Raw genomic sequence first — 12,351 nt, 5'->3', positions numbered from 1 at the left:
TCTCTCCCCACACTCTCTCTTTATTTCCATCTTGTATATATGGGATCAGAAAGGATATATTGCTGTGCACGCTCTCAGAGTGTCTCTTGCCCTTCTGCCCAGGTGTGCTTTGAGAGACCTGTGGTGCCCACTGCCCTCCTGGTCTTCCTGGCCTCTGATGGCACAGTCCCAAGCAACAAGCACGAGCCAAGGGTGACCGTCCAGCTGAGCGACATAGATGGGCTGAACCACTCTTTGGGTGAGCATCCTACGGGCTGTGGCATCAGCCTGTGCTATCCCAGCAGGGACACCAAAAGCCCCCACCGTTGCCGTGTTTTCTTACCTAGCTGGGTGCCGGCGTCCCCTTCCTCTCCTTGCAGCATCTTCTCCTTCCTAAGATGGTCTGTTGCAATGTGTGGAGCAGCAGAAAAGGTAAATAAAAAACAGAGAAAACATCTCTGAATCTGAGCTAGCAGCTTCTTTCTTTAACCTGTCCTGCAGGGAGGTACGAGCTGTCATGCCAGCAAAATCCACTTGTCATCAATGTGACCCACAGCAAGGAGGACCCATCCCACTGGGCTGCTTCGGTGCTGCTCAACTTCTCCTCCCCACATGTGGGCATCGCAGCCGTGGCTGTGCGGACCTCAGCTCAGCCTGGCTCCTCTGGCCCCAGCTCCTGCCTGCTTCAACGCGAGGAGGGCCCTGGCCATCAGCGCTACAGGTACCGTCTCCTCAAGGCAATTTCTAATGTGCACCCAGAGAACCTCTCTCCTCTGGGGCTTCGTGCTTCAGTTCTGGAGTTTTTAGCTACTCTGTGTTTCGTGGCTATTCTCAGGTGGCTTTTGAGGTGTTGATGAAAACGCAGTGTAATGAGTGTTGGTTTGTTTATCTCACTGTGGGGAGGAAGGCAGGAAAACAGATTTTGTGCGTGGCCCGTGCCTCTGCACAAAACTGCATCTCCGTTCATGCCAGCCTTCCCCACGCTATGGAAGGTGGGGATGAACTCTCCTCCTCTCTTTGCTGACTCTGTCTATCCCAGGCTCCTCACCAAGTCTCACGCTGCCCCTGTTGTAATGCAGTGATGATAATCATAGTAGCAACGGTGCTTTAATTTATTGATGTCCGGCGCTTGCAGGTATCTACCGGTCTTCATAAAGCTGCAGATGAGAGGTTGTGTTTGCAGAACAGGCGCTGTTCTCTGAGCGGGTCATGCTGGCAAAGGGATGGAGAAGGGCTGTCATCCGAAATAGCCTGAAAAACAGGGCAGAGAAAGTGTACTGAGGGGAGGCATGAAAACAAGGAGCAATGAAAGGATGGTGCTCAGCTCTGCCCTAGCAGGGCAGTGAGGCCGATGACAGCCAGACCTGCCAAGTCTGGCTTTGCTTTCAGCTCCCAAGCTTCCTGAAGTTACAAGCGTGCTGATCCAGGGCTCTGGTTCAACCAGTTATTCAAACTGCATCACTACTAATCATAGAATGGTTTGAGTTGGAAAGGACCTTAAAGATCATCTAATTCCACCCCCTCTGCCATGGGCAGGGACACCTCCCACTGGATCAGGCTGCTCAAGGCCCATCCAACCTGGCCTTGAACACCTCCAGGGATGGGGCAGCCACGGCTACCCTGGGCAACCTGGGCCAGGGCCTCATCAACCTTGTTGCCAAGAATTTCCTCCTAATATCTAGTCTAAATCTTTCCCTCTCCAATTTAAAGCCCTTCCCCCTCGTCCTATCACTACAAGCGTTTTTACAAAGTCCCTCCCCAGCTTTCCAGGAGCCCCTTCAGGCACTGTGGAAGGTCGCTATAAGGTCTCGCAGCCTTCTCTTCTCCAGGCTGAACAACCCCAACTCTCTCAGCCTGTCCTCGAACAGAAGGTGCTCCAGCCCTCCGATCATCCTTGTAGCCTCCTCTGGACCCGTTCCAACAGCTTCATCTCCTTCTTATGTTAAGGATCCCAGAACTGGACACAAGACTCCAGGTGAGGTCTCCCAAGAGAGGAACAGAGAGGCAGAATCCCCTCCCTCCCTGCTGGCCGCGCTACTTTTGATGCAGCCCAGGACACGGTTGGCCTTTGGGGCTGCAAGCGCACACTGCTGGCTCATGTCGAGCTTCTCATCAATCAGCACCCCCCCCAAGTCCTTCTCTGCAGGCTGCTAATAACACAGATATTGAGTCCAAACGTTGCTGGAGCTGTGGGAGCATTAAGAGTGAAGGGCTTTGTCTGGGGTCATAGCGTCACTGCTCCGTCATTTTTCTTCTGTTGATGGCCTTGGATGGATGAACCTCCTGGATAATGAATGAGTGTGTGTGTGTGTTTGTCTAAAAGCTTGTGGGATCATGGTACGCTTGATTTATGTAGAATTCTGGAATCCATGAATATCCTGCAGTTGCTTTTTACTTTCTTTTTTTTTTTTTAAGTGCGTGTGTGATTTATACAGAAACATAAATCTTAGTGAGTCAGCATATAAATATTATTCTCAGCTTTACATTAAAGGATCAGTGTCCACCTGAAATGCAGACCGTTTCCTCCTGGTAGCTGTTACAGTTATGTACACACATGCTTTTAAGACCCGAGCCAACTGATGTGGTTTTTCAATTACATTTTCTCATCCTTTAAAATACTTTTTCCCTCTCACTGCTTGAGAGCTTCCGCCTCCTGCTCAGAAGTGACTGCAAGGACAAGTAGACTGAGTTGACATGGCTGAGTGTTGCCTATGGATGGGGAGAAGCTCAAATAAGGACAAATAGAGAGGAAAGTAGATGTTTCTGTCCTAAAAGTCTCATTACAGCTGAAGCACAAGCCAGTTTCCGCATCGCCGACGCACACAGAGTTCCGGGGTAGCGTGGCAGGACCCTTGCAGCTTTTCTTTCTCCCCTCCCTGCCATCCCGTAGGCTCCCTGTGGCCTTGGCTTAGATGCCCTATGCTGAATTGCAGGTTACAGGCGTGCCCTTAGCAAACACTCGGAGTAAATCAGATCCCCAGAGGTTTTGGAGTGGGAAATGTTATTTATAGTATTGCATTTCTGGACAAAAGGCTTGAATATTTAGAAGGAGGTTATGCTTGCAGTCTCCAGTAGCCTCACTAATAGTAAAGGATCTGCCTCTGTTAGGTCGGAAAACATCCGAGTATCCTGCCCTTAACATATTTTAAAAATCTATTTAATCTCTAAACCAGCAATATTTTTATTTTAAGCGCTAACAATCCATTTCATATAAGGCAGGTGGCGTCTAGGGGGAAAAATCCCCTATAAAAATCCAGGAATATAAAATCTTAAAAGGTTTAGAGACATTCAACTGTAAACGATCACAGAAGATCTGTGTTATAGCTGTAAAGAACTGAACTAAACGTTCGCACGCACCCAGCCTCACATACACAGTACGTGCATGCGAGTGCTTTCCTAAAATAACCCTAGAAAGGGACAGTAACAAAAGCAACAAAGAAATGAGGTTTCCTGACTTCAGTCTAGAAATGCACGTTGCCAGAATAATAAATACATGACAGCTTGGTATTTCTGTAGCATCTTTCATCTTGATGGATCTCAAAGTGCTTTGCAGGCTGGGGAAAACAAAGGGATCGTGGTTTTGCTGATGAAACGCAGCCATCTCCAGGTCAGGATGCAGCAGGCATTTGGTACTAGAAAAGTACGTCCTTGGTTTGAAAAATGTTACCTTCTGCTTTCGGATCCGCTTGAGGCACTGAAGGCTGGAGAAGTACCTGCAGACCAACGCCAGTGTGGTGGCTCTCCCTCACACCTTGTCACGAGTACCAGGTTCCCCTCTCTATTTTTGCTCTCTGCAACTACCTGAAAGGAGGTTGTAGTGAGGTGGGTGCTGGTTTCTTCTCCCGAGAAACAAGTGATACGACGAGAGGAAACGGCCTCAAGTTGCACCAGGGGAGGTTTAGATTGGGTACGAGGAAAAATTTCTTCACCAAAAGAGTGCTGAAGCACTGGACCAGGCTGCTCGGGGCAGCGGTGGAGTCACCATCCCTGGAGGCATTCAAAAGGCCTGTAGATGTGGCACCTGGGATGTGGTTTAGTGGGCACAGTGGTACTGGGCTGGTGTGGATAATCTTGGAGGTCTTTTCCAGTCTTAATGATTCGGTGATTCTACGCTCTCTGCCAGCAGATCGGGACTGTTTGTTTGCTGTACCCAATCACAGCCTTGTGAGGTCAAGCAGAAATCAGACTTTTAGCAAGTTTCTGCCTAGGAAAATCAATCTTTCTCCAGCTTTCATCCTTTCCTTTGTATTTAAAACTGAACCCCAGTTGCTCCTGTTTTCCTTGGTACAGGCTATATACTGAACCGGGGGAACACTGTTCGTTTCCTCCATTATGTTTATTTTTAGCTTGGTTTTATTTTTAGTGTGTTTTATTTGATGTTAGCATATGCTGGGAAATGCCTTGGCAAGTTAACAGGAAAGGTGCTACAAAATCCAGTCTGCACTGTGTTTTATTTCCTGTGTGAATGCCCTCCTCTGCACCCCAAAAGTGGGTGTAATGCATCAAGAGGAGTCTGGGTTGGATTCCTTTTATACGGAAAGTAGGTGTCAGGGAGAGAAAATCAGATGGAGGAAGGGGTTGTTTACGTATTTTTCAATTGCTAAACTTAATTCAGCCAAGAGAACGGGGCCGCTTCCCAAGCAGGCTTTATTTGGTTTATTTTTTTTTCCAGGTGCCAGATTGCAGGATCAGTTCATGAACTGCGTCTTGGCTGGTGTGGAAATTTATGGGGACCCTGGGCGGAGAGACTGGTGTTTCATTTCCTTCCCTCTGGCCTAGGGTGACCTATGGACAGGGACCAGGGAGAAAGTGGATGGACCCTTCTTGTGTTGGAACCCACATGGGATGAGATGTGCTCAGGTGAAGATGTACCTCCATTCCTGCTCTCTCCTCACAACCAGTGTCTGCTCAGGCATGCCTGCATGCGCAGTGGTAGCTGGCGTTGAGAGTTGACTGCCATGAGGACAGCACATACTGCCTGGACATCTGTACCCTGCCTTTCCCAAGCAAATGGAGCCTCCTGGGTGCAGCATGAGGCCCATCAGAGCTTGTTGTGTCTGTACTGCACTGTGCCGATCCTCTCTCCTTGGCCTGGAGGAAGACACCTCTCAAAAACCAAGCCTCGGATCCTGATCACCACCTTTCCTGAGGCACGGTCTCACCTCAGCCTTTGCCTCTGCCCTTGAGACCTCTCAAGGTGCCTCTTGTCAGGGATCAAAGCCCGTTGACCTCTGGTGCTTATCTTGTGGATCCCTGACTGGCTGGTGGGTAGTGGTGGCCAAGGACTTGATCATTTGCTTCAATTGGTAACTTCACTGTCCAGCTGGAAGGTGCCAAGGGAGATCCTTGGAGGTGCAGGGATGAGTTTCGTAGGCTGCCCCCTTCTTTTTTGCTCTCTGCAGCCTAGTCAGTCATTAAACTCTTCTTGAGTTTAATGCTTTGTGTATGGGGTTTTTAGGATGCTTAAGGGATCTTCTGCCTTTCATGAAGATTAGCCAGTCTCACCTGGAAAAGAAAGCTACCTCACAACACAAGTTTTTCACTAATTCAATCCTGAGTCAAACACAGCGGCGAAACAGCCTAGAAATAGGTTGCTTGGTGTCACTTTATGGAAAGGGCCGTCCAGTCCCATAAACTTGTTCCAAGCGTGTCCAGCCCGTGATAACTCGAAGGAGGGTGAATTACAGCGCACAGGAGTTGCGTGGGGTGCAAGGCAGGTTTCCATTCTGACCCTGGCACAGCTCCTGGTGAAACCCTGACGCTTGATCTCGATGCCTTATTATCTTTTCAGTGTGGACTTTATGTGAATCTGAATCACACACAGCCCTCTGTCCTTCTTGTGTCCAGTGAGAAAGGAACAAGCGCTGGGAGACCCTGGGGTTTGCCTGCAGAGCCCTCAGTGTCCCACGGCATCCAACCTGCCCCCATTCTGCCCTGCCTTCCCTAATGTCATACACAGGCACTGGCATTTATCACAAACTGGATTAAATGTGTCCTTCAGAAGGCTCTCTTATCTCATGTTACAGGCTGCAGGAGGTGATGAGTCCACCATCTCCCCTGCTGAGCTATTCTTATATTCAGAAACCCTCTCTACTGACAAGTTGCCTCTGATTTCAGGATGAAAGTTGTTGCTTTCGCTCCATCTTTGTCAGAAAGGTCTAAATGCCTCCTGCCAGCAGGCTTCCTTCCTGTGTGCCTGTACGGAGCGATCAGATCCTCTCGCTATCTTCTCTCTGTCATGATAAATACTTTCTCCTTCTTAAATCTCATAGCGAAAGTCTTACAATCTAGCTGTGGCTTCTGTTGCCTTCAGAAATCTCTCCACTATTTCTGTGTCCTTGGTGGGGAATGTGGATCAGAAGTGAACTCCTCCAGACAAGAGAGGAGGTGGCAGAAATAAGGTGCAGCATGTTGTCATGGGGACCAGATGTGGGTGAAGGTGGACTTTGGCATAGCTGAATATGCACCCTTGAGGACTACTGGCAGAGAAATCCTACCTGCATGCTGCTCTCATGAGGGAGAGGTGGCCCATCTGCCTTTAGGAAGGAGTGATGCCAGCTCTTCTCGAGAGTGATGAAGGTATGGTCCATCCCGCTTCAGGCTGTGAAGCTGACTAGACCAAAGCTGACATCTCCTTTAGCCTCCCCTTCTCCGCTTCTGTAAATCTGATTTGGGGTAGCAAGTAACAAAAAGCCATGGAAAGGAAGTGTCTGGAAGTATATTAATATTGATCTACTCTTGCTTCTTCTTTTGCCTTTGCCACTGTGGCTACGGAGGGGCCAACAGGTCATTTGACATCTTCCTGGTGCCTTTTCTCTATCTGAGGTAGATGACAGTGGATGACTCACAGGGATGTTATTTTTTCTTTGGGAGTCAGTACAGAAGCGAATATCTTTTCTCAAGGTGGCAACCTCAATGAAGATTGTAATCAAGAAGCATCACCACCGTTGGGTCTGTACATGCAGCTTGCTCCCACACGGATGGTTGCCATCAGATTGACTGGAAAAGTGAGACCTTTTCCCCTCCACAAGAAACATGCCTGAAGGGAGAAATTCCCAAGTATTTCCAAAACACCTTTTCTCATTTCTTAGCTATTTTCTTTCACTAGACCACGTTGGGGTAAACATCTTTTATCTCACTGATGTTCAGTGCTACAATCCAGACTCCACCAGAGTACATGCAGTGACTACTCTTTACTTCAGGAGACTTGGCAGAAGCCTTTACTTCTCCATCAACACCCTTTACAACCCCTTTTCCCCAAAAATTTGCACCATGAGATAAAGTTCTTATACTGTTTTCCTCTGTTAGAGTTGGAGCTTGATGATAAGGGCTCTTTTAGCAGCAATCTTTGGGCTGAAATCTTGGGTAGATACTACAGCAGTTTGTGGATAATTTATTGTACTTCAGGCAGCTGCTCTGTATTTGGGTTGGCTTAGCTTGACTTGGGTAAATCCATCAGTGTTTTCTGGGTTTCGTGAAATAATTGCTGTAAAATGGGAAATTTCAGCTTTTCAGAATTTGGGTTTTTTCACAACAAAACGATGTGTCCCTACCAGCATTGTCACCGCTGTCACATGCTTTGCTGCTGGTAGCTGCCTCCGGCTTTTGTTATGGAAGGAAAGATCCCAAAGGCAAAGTTTTGCTCTGGTTTATAGAATTGGTCCTGTTTCAGAACAAAGCTCTTATCATTCCAGAGCCATCACTAGGCAGAATTTCACAAATTTCCAGATCTGAAACTTTCTTTGATGTATGAATTATGGGAGTTGGTGAGCCCAGAAAATCGTGCAAGCTGGTGTTGATGTGGAATAAGTTAGGAGAAAAACCGTGGTATTTGTGAAAATATTGTTGACAAATCATTAGTTTGAGTTCAAAAGATTCTGGGATAAAAATGGAAATTTTTTTTTTGATGTTTTGTGCAGAAAAAAAATAATAATTGGCTCGTCCCACATCTTATACGGCACAAATCAGAAATGGCCAAATGTCAGGAGTTTGCAGCTGGGATACAGGAATTTCATTTATCATCAAAAGCAGAAAGAGCTCCTTCATGCTGAGATCAGAACTGGGCTAACTACATCGTTTCCTTGTCCAGCCTTCGTTAGGGTGTTCCAGCGGCTCAGGGCAGTGATTTATTCCATCATATTACCCTAACCATGGTAAGACATGAGGGTCACAACAGGGCCAGGCCACGTAGCTGCTTTTTGTTGTTGTTGTCCTGCAGTTGTGGAGCATCAGGCTCAAGGGTGTCCTGGTCCAGATCATTGCAGTGGTGCTGCTGCTGCTACTGCTAATGATAAAGAATGCAATCAAGGCAAAGCTTTTAGGTAGAGATGATAAATATTCTTTTAAGATTAATGATATATTTGAGAAATATATCAAATGACTTTCAGTGAGACAAGCCCCTCTTCAGGTCTGGAGTAGCAGCACCAACCTTCTAAGCTACGCGTAGGACAGGAACTGCTTCTCAGAACTTGAGTCGCCAGGTCTCAGATCATTTCCAAAATAAACCCTCGAGGCTATTTGTGGACAGGGGTGTTGGTAGTCACGGGGAGAGGAGTGATAAGTTACTCATCTTGCGGCACAAAGAGAAAGCTAATTACTTCTAAGCGCTATCTGTGTGCACATATAGAGTGGGTGCAGGAGTCTGTACGTGTGGTGTATTAAAAAGAAAGATTTTGACATCATGACCTATAATTATCAATCCTGTATGTATAACTAAGCTATATAACATTTTGCATATATAATAATACAGTGAGAAACTCGCTGATCTCTTTATCTACTTTATACCAGCATTGCCAGTTATATTTCTGAACTGCTGGAAAATCAAAGCATGTCCAAAAGTACTGAAAAGGATCAGGGCTCCATTACTTGTTATTTAATAACAGTGTTGTACTGACTGCCAAGGATACCCCAGATGATGTGCTGTTGCCCCAGCAGCACCAGCAGAGCTGCTCTGGCCAAGCACCTGGCCCAGCTGGATGTGTCCAGAGGTGCCACCGCCCTTTCCAAACTAGTGCTGCAATGAGTGTGCACTCAGTAAGTCAATACAACTTGGTGAGCAGATGGAAGTTAGGTATCTTGGGGTCTTGCTGTGGCCTCCCAACTGCCCTGTAGCCTACAGCTGCTCAGTGAAGCCATCACTCATCTCCCAGCCCTTCTTCTTAGCATGTGGGCTGTGACTTTGCTCGATAGTCCCCACGTGCCCAGAGCCACTCAGGGCTTCATTGCTGTGGTGTGTTGATGTAGCACCAAGCACCATGGTACGAGGGATGTTGCGCACCGGCTGCAGCTCCTTGCATATCCACAGCTGGTGAGGAAGTGGATGGGAGACAAAAGCAAGGTTGGAAGAAGCAGCCCATCACCTTCCCTACATGTGTGTGCAGAAACATGCATGTGAGGAGGTTTAGGACAGTGTCTTCATCATGGGCAGGTGGAGTCAGGGACAGAAGCGTGTGTGTGTGTGTGCGTGCACCAGGGGCACAGGCAAGGAGCAAAGCAACCGCCGGAGAAGGTGACTGCAGGAGGGGAGGGGAGAGGAGAGGGCTACAATTGGTACCAGATGCCCTCAGAAGCTAATGACCTGACAAACGCTGCGCTCGTAAAACAAATTCTTTAAAAAGGAAGCAAATGGAAATATAAGCTAGTGAAAGAATTTGCAGCAGCTGCCCTGAAACCATTTCTCACTTCATAAACAGGTCTGCATTGAAAAAACAGCCCCTTTCTTCTTGTTCTCCTTTGTGGTCCCCTCCAGTGCCCACCGGCTCTTTCAGGGCTGAGGCCTGCAGGTTTCCACTGTGTCTTTGGCTCAGCGGACTTGTCCAGAGAACGCACGTTGCATTCCCTTAACGTCTACGTCGGCGCTGATTTTTTTTGTATGTAATTTGGGGGGTTTCTAGCTGTGCAGCCTTGGCTGGAGTGGTTGAGCACACGCAAGAGGCAAAGGCTGCTTCTACCTCCCCTGAGTGAAATGCAGTGCGCAAAACCTGTTGGCAGCCCCGTGCAAAGCAGGGAGCAGAGGGGAGGCATTGGGGTTCCTCTCCTTCCCTTCTCTCCCAGGTATCACCTGAAGCTCCAGCACCCCTGCTTCAGGAGCTGTTGTTGGGTTTTTGCACTGGTATCACTTGGTAAAATATAAAGCCTGACCACCACTTAACCAGCGCATGTTCTTGTGGGAACTGTTGTGTCAACCCTTTGTCTTGGTCCTGTTCCACCCCGGGCAATTAATCTACTGGCTGCGTTTCACTGATGGAGACCATAGCTCCCTGGCCAGCTGTCCTCTTTGCTGTGGGGTTGTTTGTGATGCTTAATTAATCAGTACCAAATGGCTGGTCCTTAGTGGGAAGCTGCCACTGTGAGGAGGGGGTTGTTTATTTCACGGGGTGGGTGACACAATGCAGGCTCTGCCAAGACCTCTTGTAACTTGAGGTGGCGCTGCACAGGAGAGAGTAATTCCTCCTTTTAGCTGCGTCTCACCTTGGTGGCCGTGGCTGAGTCTCTAAAGCTGGACAGGTGTGCGTTGAGATGAACTTGGTCCCAAAGAGCCTGATGTGAATGTGAATAGTCTTGAAATGCTGTGTGGGAAGAGCAGAGCTGCTTAAGACCATGAAAGCGAAGTGGGAAAGTGACCAGAGTGGGGTGGGGGAGACCACTGCAGCGTGTTCTGTTTCCCTGCTTCCACCACAGTCCACGTGGGCATGAAGCTCAGGCAACTCTGCTGCCAGATCTGGGGCAGACTGCATGCAGTTTGAAGAACATCTTATGGACAGTTCCCTAGTATCTGCAGAGATTTCTTCTCCAGCTAATTCTTTCTTTGCAGTTGGAGAATCCTCTGTGGACTCTCTGTCTTTGACATACCTCTCACCCTTCTATGAGCAGAGGCTTTAAAAGGGGCCTCTTCATCTTCATAGCTTTACTCTCATGCATTCAGAGGTGTTGCTTGGTAGGACCATCTGAAGTTAACTTTTGCACATGGGCTATGGGACTTGTGGCCATGCTGGGTGTGCCATCTGCCTGCCCTCCTCTTGCTCTCTTGGTTTACCTACACCAAGCACCACCAAGCTCTTGTTGTGCCAGGCAGCGTAAAAGCCCTGTGCAATGCAGCCCGTGTGCCCTGGGGCAGAGAAGCTCTAGTAGCCTCACCAGGCAGCACGGATTTTGGAAGGACTGTTATTGGGCCATGCCTCCTTTCACCAGATTGTAAGGACACGATGGTCTGTGGAAATGTGTGCGTTTGGGTTGGGCTGAGGTCCAGCCAAGGCAGAGCCAGCAACAAGTACCCTGGGGTCATCTTCAGTAGACTTCAAGCTTGGAAGAAGTTGGACCTGAGGGATAATTGTGCATCTCTGTAGGCAACTGTGACCTGCTGAGCATTCCACGTGGGTGCCACCCACAGAGAGCTCCTCTGTGCTGCAGAAGCCTTGGGACACGCTTGCTGATCCATTTCCTCTTCTCCTCCGTAGCTGTGTCCACGGTGCCTGTGTGGAATCTGTGAGCTGTATACGGCCACTCCTTGCTCATGCTGCCCCCCTCAACTGCACCTCTGACGACCCAAGACACATGGTGTGTACTGTTGGCTGCGAAAAGGGCTTTGTCCTCCGCTCCAGTAATGGGAAAAGCCTGGGCTCCAAGCAGGTGAGTAGACCTCAGGGGAGGGTGACCTCACAGCCTGTTGGACCAAGTGCTAGTGAAGAAAGGTTTAACCACCTTGAGCTGGTTAAGGTGACACCAGAACACACTGTTCCTCCTGCCCTGACATTCTCACTGCTCTTCCAACAAACCTCAGCCCAATGGAGGCTCTGGTGCTGGACCTTCGTGCCAGTGGCTGATGGCCCTGCTCTGGGGACCCCTCTCCTACTGTCACTGCAGTCCTTCTAGCTGCCCCAGTCTGGTGCTGCCTGTACACCACGGCTCTGCCGGACAGAAAGCCAACAGCAGGGGATGTCCCAAGCTGGGGTGATGTTCTGCCCTAAAGGGAGAGGTAGATGTTTCTGTTCTCTGGGAGAGTTGAACATCTCTGGGATGTTTTCTCTCTTAAAGCTGAAGTTAGTGGCTCAGGAAAAAATGAAGTCATTGCAGAGTGACTATATTTAGAGGCAGCTGACACTGCCGAGAGCTTTTCTTCCTTTGAATTGCTTTGTGATAACGCTGTCCATGCCAGCAGGGCTGCACAGAGGTCACCATGAAAGAGTTCACCCCACTTTCCAGAGGGCTGGGGGATGTCTCACAAAAGCTAAAAGCCAGCATGGCTCTTAGCTGTTGACTGAGGAGACCTGGGACTGATGTCTTCCCAGGAGCTGAGCTGCCTCAGGTTTGGACAGTCACCTTGGCAGGGTCGTGGACAGAGTGTCCTATCCTTAGGCTGTTCCTAGAGGGGGA

At 48.7% G+C, this 12,351-nt stretch overlaps 1 protein-coding gene across 1 annotated transcript in view; it reads left to right on the top strand.

Annotated features, from left to right (window-relative positions):
• PAPPA2 (pappalysin 2) overlaps window positions 1-12,351 on the top strand; it is an 89,472-nt gene that overhangs the window by 46,245 nt on the left and 30,876 nt on the right. Inside the window, exons 12-14 of the mRNA XM_054072477.1 lie at window positions 103-238; window positions 481-700; window positions 11,436-11,607. Coding sequence (XP_053928452.1) covers window positions 103-238; window positions 481-700; window positions 11,436-11,607 — 528 coding nt within the window. The remainder of the gene's footprint in view (window positions 1-102; window positions 239-480; window positions 701-11,435; window positions 11,608-12,351) is intronic.

This window comes from Cuculus canorus, chromosome 8, assembly GCF_017976375.1.
Source record: "Cuculus canorus isolate bCucCan1 chromosome 8, bCucCan1.pri, whole genome shotgun sequence".
Classification (NCBI taxonomy): Eukaryota; Metazoa; Chordata; class Aves; order Cuculiformes; family Cuculidae; genus Cuculus; species Cuculus canorus.
Note: the sequence above shows the minus strand (reverse complement) of the source record. Positions and strands in the feature narration are given on the sequence as shown.